At 54.6% G+C, this 11,376-nt stretch overlaps 1 protein-coding gene across 4 annotated transcripts in view; it reads right to left on the reverse strand.

Moving 5' to 3' along the window:
- SAMD11 (sterile alpha motif domain containing 11) overlaps positions 1 to 11,376 on the reverse strand; it is a 205,223-nt gene that overhangs the window by 137,195 nt on the left and 56,652 nt on the right. For 2 of the 4 annotated variants that reach the window (XM_044445285.1, XM_044445284.1), the window contains exons 1-2: positions 10,700 to 11,234; positions 7,560 to 7,651 (exon numbers count right to left, since the gene is read on the reverse strand). In XM_044445285.1, coding sequence (XP_044301220.1) covers positions 7,560 to 7,651; positions 10,700 to 11,201 — 594 coding nt within the window. In that variant the 5' untranslated portion in view covers positions 11,202 to 11,234. Of the gene's footprint in view, positions 1 to 7,559; positions 7,652 to 10,699; positions 11,235 to 11,376 lie in introns of those variants that run through there. The other 2 variants (XM_044445286.1, XM_044445287.1) reach the window with 2 other exon arrangements.

Here is an 11,376-nt window from a genome sequence, read left to right on the forward strand (position 1 = left end):
GAGTTACATGAAAACTCCCCGCACAAAGAAAGCTAGACGAGGGATCCTCTTCCTTGGACCTTTCCATCCACTGCCTTTGTATATAAAGGGCTGACAGTTTCATGAAGCAGGCTCCCAGCACATGCGCGCGAGGTGGTCCGATCAAGACACAGGCATTCTGCTTCCCTGAGAACCAGGCGCAAGAGTTCCCACGCGTTTCTTACTGGATGGGCATCAAGCAGTAACTTTCTTGTGTGAACCAGGCATCACCAAGAGGATTGCATCTGAACTGGTTTCATTATATATTTTTCTCCTTTTAAGCTGTTTTGGCTGGTGCCTATCACAGAAACGGGATCCCAAATTTTCAGACTGCAGTTTTTAAACTGTTACCGCATCCCAAGCACGATGCTTTTCCAGAATAGCGGTTCTTGCATTTAGTGATCCTGCATCCAGAAACCAAGTGAAGAGACAGGGGGGGAGTTCATGGGTGAGGAGAGGGAGTCAAGCACAGGGCTCCTTTTGTGTAAGCCCTCTGAGCTGTCACACCCACTTACAAATGTAGTCAGGACTGCCAACAAACACGAAAACGAGATGAGTCCGTAACACAAGCACCCTGCAGTGTAGCGTCGTTCATTAAGCAACGTGGCACAGACATCACGACTCTCATCAGAGCAAACCCCAATTCCAAGGGATGCTTTGCAGTCCTTTCACAAGGAGAAACGATTCTTGGATTTTCCTAATGAGTTTTCACAGAAAAATTCAGCTGAGAAGCAGCTTCAGGCATGAGATGCAGTAGGGGACGCGTTTCCTGCAGAGCTGATCTCCGCAACTCGGTCTATAGCCAGATGCAATTTCCTCTTCAAATCAATTCCTCCTCACTCACTCTTTCTGGGTGGCTGACGTGGTCTCAAACCATTCACTGAGGTTGATTAAAGCCCCTGACACTACAAATTTGATTTGACACAAGAGAATGTGGGGCAGGAGGGAGCGTGGGGGAAGAAGGGAGCAGGGAGAATTGGATAAATTTAATTTAATCTTAGCAAAAACTAAGGGCACCAGGCTGGGGATGCGCTGTGTTTGCCTCTTGGCTGACAGGGCAGGCAGGCAGGCAGGACAAGGTTGCGCATCAAAACCGCACCTGTTCCATCCTTTATTTAGGAAAATAAAAGGCGGATGCGTGTGGTCCATCATAAGCAAGCCGACTGACAGATAAGTGCTGGCTGACATTCTCAAGCTGTGCTTCCTGGGAGTGACCTCCTGTCTGAGGCCACGGCAAACCGCACTACCTGAAACCACGCAGACCACATTGCTAAGGCCCAGTCCACAAACACGCGGCGGCTCTTCCTTCTGGGTAAACCAAGCACTGGATTAGATTGCACTTTGTCTCTCTTTTTCAAGAAGGAAATTGACAGTCAAAGCTTGGAACAGGTCAAGAGAGAGAGAGAAGGAGTGTGGTGAGGAGGAGCACCCAGAAGGTGCCAGTGTAGCTTTCAGCCATGGCATGAGAACACGCTCCCATGTGCAGAATATCCCTGAAGAAAAGAGAGAGGCGTCCTGGCTGAGGCCCATGCAGGATCCCACTCCTTAATTTTAAGTGTGGGGGCGGGAGTACTCCGTACATGCATCAAGAGCCATGGGGGGAACATGGGACCCTCCAGATGTCTCTTTCATTTATTTGATGAATTTATACACCACTTAATTTATATACCACTTAACACATTTCAAAGGACACTGCTTACACGGTGGTTGTTGGACTGCCCAGTGGCCCCAGCCGGTGGAGCTGAAGGAGGCTGCAACCCAGCAACATCTGGGAGGTCGCATGTCCTGGGCTAGGGGCGTCACGTTTCTTCATAACCGTTCCTTAAAAGCTGTGTGCCCAAAGGGCTGTTGATAAGTGGGCCTCCTAAAGGAAGAAAGGGGGGTTTACAAGGCCAGTGGGCCCAAAAGCACCTGCACGAGTTAACTGCTCTCCCCACAATAATGGGAGCTCCCTTGCTTCAGCTAGGAAGGCCGAACCTCTTTCTGTCCAGGGGCAGAATCCAGTTCCAGAGATGCTCTCCGGGATCCACAGCCTAGTGGTGAATGGCACCAAAGTCGCCCCACATCCTGCCAAATGCTAACCTCCTGCAGCTTGAGGCACCTTTTGCCACTATCCAACCCTCAGAAGAGACATTTCGACACTTCAGGATAGGGGAGAAATGGCAGAAAAGCAAAGGAACCACAGAGCAGATGGAGAGAGAGACTGTGGTGAGGAGGGAAGGCTGCCTGCAGAGCCCAAAGGACCAGAACTGGAACCTAGGAAGGCCCGATTTGGGCATGAGCTCCCCCACCACTGCTGTCCAGCGGGACCTGATTCCTGGAGCAGGAAAGGGTTTCTGATCTCTGCAGTGTTTCCTCCTGACCAATGAAAAAAGGACCTTTGAGCGGATTACTTCAGAGTAAGTCATGCAGGTGCCCTGGGGCATGGCTTCCCTTGCCTGGAGATTGTATCACAATCAGGAGATTGCAGGGTCTTTGTTCCTAGGATCACTCAGCATGCCCTTCCAAGAAGGGAACTGAATGTTTTGGACAGCACATTTTAAACGCGGGGGGGGGGGGGGGGGGTTGGATTATATTTGGTGGATGGGCTCCAGCAAGAGTACTTTAAAAGTTAAATATTTCCTGGCTTTTGAAAAGTCTACTGTAAAGCCATCAAGATAACCTCCCAAACAAGTTAAACAGTGAAAGTGTGTCGCCCAGATCCAAGCACACGGACGCTGCTCCGCCACCATCCCTTCCCTTTCAACAGGAGCAAGTGTCACACTGCCCTGCTCTCATGCGCCGCCTTGCTCTGGTGGGGACCCTGCCAGCCCACCCAGCCATGAGATCATGGCCAAGCCCGTAAAAGCAGGCCTGCCACTTGCCTGTGGGGAGTTACAGGTGACCAGGTAGAACGGTTTGCTTTCTGTTTGGAAGACCGGCTCTCTTTCAGGCTCGAGTGGGGGGGGGGGGGGGCCTGGGGGGGGGGGGGGGGGGGGGGGGGGGGACCTAGGCAGTTGGGTGGGGAACACTGGGATGGGAGGAATCAATTTTATGTGCTTATTTGCAAAACTGATCAGGAGAAAAGTGTAATCTGGAGATGACTGCACATGCTTAGGAGCCATTGATTTTAAATTAGGCTAAGGAGAGGAGAGGGACAGTTCAACGGCAAGCGCTGCGTGGAGATGGCTTTGTGCTTCTTCGCCCTCACCCCCTTTGTACAAACAGAGTCTGGCCTCCGGCGGAATCTTCCACATTTCCGAGCGAGGACATGCAGACACACACGTGCACGACGGCTTCTCTGGATGACTCCTGACAGACGTCTTCGCAGTTTGTACACTGGTGTGCGAACAAGTCCCTCCCCCAAAGCGTGCGGCAATCCACCCCTCACAGGTCCATTTCAGCAAACGTCTTGCTGAATACAAATTGGATCACTATTTTGCCATAAACGGTCAATGACAGATAGTCAGGCTGATACTGCAAACCAGATGTTCAATGCTTTTCCTCTCCCAACAACTATTCAAACATTTATGTGCCAATTGAAGGTTTTATTTAGCTCATAATGCATGTCTGCAAAACACGTCGCTATTGAAACAAATGTCTTATATTATAGTCTCACAGAACTACAGTGGTGAGAAAATGAGGATCTGCCATGCTTCCAAATTAGTACCATTTTTTTTAAAGATTAAGATTCAAACCAATCACCGCATCAACTATAACATCCAGGATTAAAAGAGGTAACCCTAGCATGAAAATTAATCAGGGCAACCAAACATTTTGGTCTTCATGCCTCTAGCACTATTACTTTAAAACAAACAGTGAAGCAACTTGATGGACTATCCACATTTCTAGATATACAACTTTTCTAGGCACACAACTTTTAAGTGTTTAACATCTCTTTAGATTGTTTTTGACTAACTATTTAAAAGTATTATCTACACCAGAGGCACCTTCGCAGTTCTCTCCTTGTAAGGGGGAACCGTACCGGAATCGAAGCCCAATGAGGAGTCAAAAGAACACAGGCAAAGATGTCAAAGTCTCTCTCCTCTTTTTAATTACAGACTACGCAGTACTTTAGATTGAACTTGTGAATGTCTTAATACTCATTTCCAAGGCATGTCATACACCAGATTTCTGTTGGGGATCAAAGGCACCAATTCACCTGGCCTGAAGGGTTAGTAAGTGTTTCATACACTTCCTGTTCAACACTGGAACATCCCACAAAAGAGAAGACACCATTAGATAATGAGGCCCAGGCTTCCGGGTAGCCATATTGGCCTGTTGCCACAGAAACAAGAGTCTTCTAACACTGAATAGACAAACCTTCTCCAATCTAGCACTCCATGGATTTTTTGGACTGCCATCCCCATCAGCCCCAGCCACCACGGACAATTGTTGCAATGGGTGGGAACTGCAAACTGAAACACCCAGAGGGCACCACGCTGAGGAACGCTTCTCTTGACACAACCATTCATTACGGCCCACCCTTTTGTGGATTTGCAGTAGACCAGTGAGGATTTCTGACTCCCAGCTGTTTAACATAGCAAAACAGCTTTTTCCTACCCAAATTAACCTGCCGAAGGGGGACTTACATGCAAAGGAACTGTGGACTCGGTTTTCAACTACAGACCTCTGCCCAGTATGTGTTCAGGCACCTGCTCTTTATTTCTGCGTCTAGGAGTGTTTTTAAGTTTGGGCCTAAAAGGCAGTACTAGGCACCACGGATCTATTTCTCCTGGGCCTACGGGGCTCCAGCCTTCAATCCATTTTCCACAGTACCTCCTAGATAACGAAGTGTACTCTGGTGCTGATGGGAGGCTTTTCTCGGCTTAACTACTGCGCGGGAAGCAATCTTCCAGAAGGACCCCTTCCCACACGCTGTAATCCCATCCCATCCCCTGCCCTGCACAGTGAGAAAGCTTAGAAAATACCTTTCTGTTGGAGCTACTAAGAAATCTTAGGGAGGGGGAGAATTTCCAGGGGGATCAGCGCCAGGGAGGGAGGGGTCACTCCCCCATCGCTGTGCCCCCACAAAGGCAATTAAGCTGCAAAATAACTTTCCAATGACACCAAAGAATTATCAGGCCCCCGGTATTTTAAATGCTTAGCAAGACCCCCGTGTTACGTCTTTCGCATTGGCTCTGGTTGGTGGATCTTGGAGTTGCAGTGAAAACCAAAGATCCCCAAAGTCCCTTTCTGGGAAGACTGCCAACTCCCATGTCTGTGGGGCTCCTTAACCCCTGAAGCTTTCATCTGCATTCCACAGAGATGGTGCTGCACAGGAGCCACGGCCATGGAGCTGTCCATATCCTTTGCAGATAGCTCCAATAAAGCACAACATAAGCACTGGGATGGACAGGCCCCCTACTCACACAGATTTCCCTGCCCCCCCAACCCTCCCCCCCATGGAAGGGGCCTCCACCAGCATGGGCAGTGAGGCCTGTCCAGGTGTTCAGCCTGCAGATGCCGGGCTCTCTCCAGCTGAGCTAAAGGGGCGGCTCATAATTCTGTGGAGGTCCTTGTCCCGCAAACACGCCGATAGGGATGGGGAGAGGCAGGTCCACCCAGGCTGAAGCAGCAGACCATCCTTAGGCAATTTGAGTGACAGGGAGAGGGGGACACAAATCAAAGGCGTGTGCAGGGCCAGCAACAGGGACGAGCAGAGTCAAGCAGCTGCAGAAGAGCGGACCTCCAGCGGGTGCCCACTGCAAGAGCCCCCTGGCCGCTCCCCTCGCTCTGCCCCCAGCGACGGCGGTGGTGAGCGAGTGCCGCGGCCGCAACAGTGGCCCGCCAAGCAGGCAGGAGCCACAGTGAGAGAGAGGATGGATGAGCAGCAAAAGCAGCCGGCCTGGCCCCAGCAAAAGCCTGAAAGCCGCACCAGGCCTCCGGAATCTATTGCATTCTTTCGCTAGCAACCTGAAATCCAACGACTGGAGCCTGCTGCGGAAAGCGTGCATGTAGAAGTCAGGAAACCGAGCTTTGTTTGAGTAGCAGGACTGAGCACAGCTCACACAGACCTACCCCGAGTTACCCCAAACTTTCTCCATTTCAGTATACATCCATTTGCAGCATGTTATAAGGCAGCAAGTGCTAAAAACAAAACAAAAACCAACTAGGATTCAAAACTCCTTGTTGACCTGCTATAAAAGATCTGCTGGCAGGTCCAAATTTACCTTCTACCTACCTGCGTTAGGCTATTTAGGAAGCAACCCTATCAATTTATTATTTGTTTATTGAATGTATATAGTGCTCTAATAGTCCTACCGGAATCTCTGAGCAGTTCACAAGGGCAATTGTGCCCCTGATGCTCATAAGCCTTTAAATGTTCCGTCTGCACTTTCTAATACACTATGAAATTAAATAAATATCAGTTCTGTTTTGTGTCATCACTAGTTTGAGGTGGGTTACCCTCTTCCACCAAGCACCCTCCTCCAACAGATCTCCAACTGGGGTTTTTGGCTGCAAACACACTACCAAACTTTTTACCCTTCTGCAAATGCGTCAGAATTAATCAACTCCCTTTCAGATGTCAGCAACCACTGGCACTTCACGGACCCACATATTTAATTCCTAATTCCGCTCCCATCTGCGCACTTTCAAATGCTCCTGGTTCAGTCAGCCATACATATTCAGCGATACCGCAAATGACATCACCTTTTCCCAGGAAAATTGCATTGTCATGCAGTGATCAAAATGTTCTCAAGGCAAGTAGCTAAGTAACCACTTATTTAAATTCTGTGGTCCACACACAATGTCACATTCTTATACCCTGGGATAAAACAATACAGGATTACCCATCCCCTCTCTAGGTTCTGTGTTCACAATCACAGATGCAAACCTACTTCTCATTCCTAACTGCATGATTTAAAGAAGGAGAGGGAGGGAACTGTCTTTTCCCTCTCCCAACGCAAAGTTGTACCTTGAAAAACACTAATTCCACTGCGTTGAGCCATTTATAAGCACATTTACTTGAACACAGATTCCACTGATGGAAGAATCATCTATATCAAGCAAGGTGCATGTGAGACTAAGGCTGTGCAGTTAATCAAATCTCTATGAACATGTTGCAAACATTAATGTGTTGGAAACACAAATCGGTCTTGTTTTCAAGATACTGTAAATGTTTAAAAACGTTCTTCTCGTTTTCAAGGTAAGATTCCTTCATTCTTTGGCAGCAGAGCGCAACTCTTTGTGCCGAGTGTTAATATATTTCAAACCTCCTCTTATATAATTTTACATTACCGAGCAATATATAAGGAGGAGGTGCCACTGGGGGGCCATGATGAACAGCCTGCTTGACAGTTCCAATGTCTCTTCCACCAAACCATCCCAGAAGGTTTGGGGGTCACCACCCTGTCCCCTCCTTCTTTCTGGCATTGATCATGTCAGTCATCCAGTACAAGAACTCTACAGCTCTCAATAGCCTTTTACACCACTGTCTGTTGCCCCTCTGAACATAACAGTAACACAAAGGGAGGAGGAATAGAAGGATCAAGAAGATAGGTGCTTAATTAAAACAGAGAAATGCTTGTGTTTCATTTGGGTTTTAGCAATCATCTTACCACTGGAGACGAAATTCGACACCCAGGGCAATCACAGATTGGAGGATGTACCTGTAAGATTCCTTTGGACATAAGAGTCTTCAAACTTTTCCCTAGATGCAAAAAGGGAGGGGGGGGCAAGGGAAAAAGAGAAAAGAACACTCTTCAGTTCGGATTTCAAGAAAGCGATGCTTCGCACGAAACAAATCAGACCCTTCCTCCATTCTTAGTCAACTCCACACAGCCCCAGCTTGTACCTTAATTGAACTTTCTCCCTTCTGCAAATGATAAAAGGAGATGCAGGCTAAGCCCTCATTAGCGCCCACCCAACCTTGCTGAAAAGGCTGAAAAGACAAATGATGGGCAGCCCTGAAAAGAAGAGGCGCTGCTGCAACTGCCGGGCTGCTTCCGCAGGAGCGCTCTCTCCAAGCTCCTCCGTCCTCAAGGATGCCACATCTGCAATTCACGACTGCCTGTCCCCGTTCCCCCCCCCCCAGAACCCAGCAACCCAGCTGTAAAAGGCAAGAGATGCAAGCAGACGCGAGGCGCCGGCAGGAAGGGCGCTCAGCCGGGCTCCTGGCAAACTTTTTCTCCGCCTTGAACATCAGCTCTCCCCAGAGGAGCGAGAGGGGTTTTCCCGGAGGCAGCCCGGGAGGGCTGGGCAAGAGACGGGAGGCGCATCGTTACAGCGGCAGCCAGCCGGCCGGCCGGCGTGAGCTGCCTTCCTCAATCCCTCCCCTCCCCCCCTCCTCCTCCTCCTCCTCCTCCTCCAGGCGATCAATAAACAAGGCGAAGTGTCAGTCACCTCCTAATGGCTCCTCAGACCGCAGGCTTGACACATCCAGCCCTGGGCTAATGACATGTCAAGGCACGCTCTCGCTCTCGGCTCCCCCCCCCCTTCCGCACTGGCGTCTCCCCATCCTCAGCTGCTTCCCCGCGCCTGGGGGTGGGGGGGAGAGCCGGAGCCGGAGCCGGAGCCCTCGCTCCACTTTCCTGGACCATCGAGCTGGGGCTGATGCCGCGCGGACCGTCCAGGGCTGGGCCGGGAGTGCTTATTTAATGGTGACTGGATAGGAGGAGGGGGCGGAGGGCAGGGAGAGCCGCCAGGAGCGCGATTCCAGCGCCGCCACCCACCTGCCTCGGCACGTCGGCGGCCCCGGACCCAGCAGCCCGCCGGGTTTTCATTTCGGTTTCTATTCGCATCAGCCTCCGAAGCGACTCCCCCCACCACGCGCCCGATGGCTGCCAGGAGCTGTTAGATCAGAGCCAGGAACCCGCGGCTTCCTCCTTCCTTCAACCTCGGTGTCGAGAGGGGGCAGCCGCCTAAAGCGGGAATCGAGGCCAATCCCGGCGCGCACACGCGGGCGCGCACAGGGGCGCACGCGCGCGCGCAACTGCCCAAGAAGCCGCGGCAGCGGCAGCGCCGAGCGCGGGTGGGCGAGGGGGCCGGCGCTGCGCAGCGGCTCCGCTCAGGGAGACTTGGCCAACCGGCCGATCCCCTCACGCGGCAGGACTCAGCCGCGCTGGGTCCGTGGGACGCGCTCCCGCGCAGCGCCGGTGCGCGAAGAGTTTTTTTGCACGACACCCGCGGACACCCGCGCGAAGCACCCACGCCCGTCATTCACCATTTGAGGGAGAGCGAACAGGGGTGACACCTGACCACAGCGCAGCAGCACCAAGTGCCCGCGCCAGCCACGGGATCGGGTCCCCGCAAGCGCGGCCCAGGCGACACCCGCAGGGAAGGACCGCTCCAGCTTGGAGGCGAGCGCCTCCCCCCTACACACACACACCCCCTAGACATAAACAACTGTGCAGACACAACTCTGAGGAGCACCGAGCCGCAGCCTCCACTCCGCAGCTTGGCCAGAAGCGCAGAGGGCGCCGCGCCGCGCCCCGACGCGCGCCCCCGAAGCGGCTGGGGACCCGGCGTCTGCGCCTCCCTCCGGCTCCACGCAGGGCCCGTGGCGCCTGCACGCCCGGCCGCCCGCCCCCTCCGCTCCGCTCCGCGCGCGGGGGCAGCCCCTGCCTCGCCGACGCCTGCCGGCTTTTCCACTCCTGACCTTGGAAAGTTGCGGCCGAGGGTCGCTTCCGCGGCGCGCTCCAGACAAGCCCCTCGCGACGCGCCAGGCGACTCCGGTTTGGAGCGGAGAGAAGAGGAGCTACAGGCTCCCCCAGCGCCCGCCCAGCAAGTGCACGCCGCCCCCGCCCCCGCTCTGGAAATCCGCGCTCCTCTTCCCTTCGGCCCGCACCGAGCGGGCGACGCGCCTCCGAGGTCCCCCCCGCCTGCAACTTCCCAACCACGCGTGAAAGTTCAGCGCAGCCTCGCCCCCCTCCCCCGCGCCGGCCGCCGCCGCTTTTCGCTTCCGCATCTAAGCCAATTGTTCGCTCATCCATCCTCCCTCCCCCTCCCCCCTCCCTCCCGTACACGCGCGCGCGCACATGCCCCCCCCCGAGTCGAGTCCTCCAGCAAAGGGGGGTGCACAATACAGGAGGGTCAGAAGAAGGCTCGCGGAAAGTGTAGGGCAGCCCCACACGGAAAGACGCGCCTTCGCCACGATAAACGCGCGCGCGCGGGTCTCTCGGATAACACGGAAATTCGGGAACCGGGGCTGCGGGGGGGGGGGGGGATGGCACCTCTCTGTCGGCACAAGTTTCCCGGGTCGCGGCATTCTCCCCCCGCCACACCGCTATCAGTTGTAAGAGGGTCTCTCCACTCTGTCCAGAACTTTGAATCCTCCGAGAGAACGTGCCGAGTGTCAAGAGTGCCCCTGAACATGAGCAGAGCTCATTCCCGAGCAAGTATACAAAAAATTATCTATAACCCCCTATCCCCACTCCGACTCTGGAGGAACGGGACACCGGTCAGCCGTGAGCCCTACCTAGTGGTAATTTTGGCAATTACGCACCATTTCAACAAACAGCAATCCCTGCCCAAGAGCCCTGTGAGACAGGAAAACCGACAAGCGCTCAGTGACCCAGCCCTGCGAACATGTCCCTTAAGTCCATCCCGGGACACTTCCGATAGTTTATCCCAACTGCCGGGACGGGACGGGCGGGCTCCGGCCTGGGAAAAGCGTGCCAACTTCTCCCGCGAGCCGAGCGGCCGGCGCAGCGCGCTGCGCCCCTGGCAAGCCGGCGCCGTTCGTTCCCCCTCGGCGTACCTTTGTGCCTGATGCTCCGCTTCCAGTCCTTGGCGGTCTCCCTGCCGCTGACGAACTGGAACTCGTTGGGGGTGAGCCACTCGCCCCGGTAGCGAATGGACGGCCCTTTGCTGCCCTGGCACAACTTGTTGATGTAGAGCAGCGCCTTGTTCTCGCCGCATTCGACCTCGATGCAGGGCTCGCCGCTGTCGAAGAAGGGCTGGAAATCCGGGACGGAGGAGAAGCGCTCCAGCATCAGGTCCTCCGGGAGGGGGTGCGGCGGGTGGGCGTGCGGGGCGGCGTGGAAGTCCAGGTAGGCGCGCTGCTGGTGGTGGTGCTGGTGGTGGTGCTGGTGGGCGGCGGTGGCGAAGAGCTGCTCGTAGGGCGGCGGGTGCGGGGTCACCACGGGGATGGCGGCGGCCGCCAAGGGGACCAGGTAGTCGGGCAGGGTCTCCATGGGCTGGTTGAAGGCGGCCAGCGCCAGCTCCTCCCGGTCCGGGCGCTCCCGCTTGATGGCCGGCATGGTGCGGCTGCTGCTGCCGGCGGCGGAGCGCTGCTCGGCGCGCCCCGGCGCCGGCTCGCCTCCCCAAGCTGCGAGTGGCCCGCTCGGCGGCAGGGGCAGGGGCAGGAGCCGCCGCCGCCGCCAGCAGCAGCAGCAGCCGAGGCGGCGGCAGCACGAGCGCAGGCAGCGCGGGGGG

The sequence above is a fragment of the Varanus komodoensis genome, unplaced genomic scaffold (genome assembly GCF_004798865.1).
Source record: "Varanus komodoensis strain SLA01 unplaced genomic scaffold, ASM479886v1 scaffold48, whole genome shotgun sequence".
Taxonomy (NCBI): domain Eukaryota; kingdom Metazoa; phylum Chordata; class Lepidosauria; order Squamata; family Varanidae; genus Varanus; species Varanus komodoensis.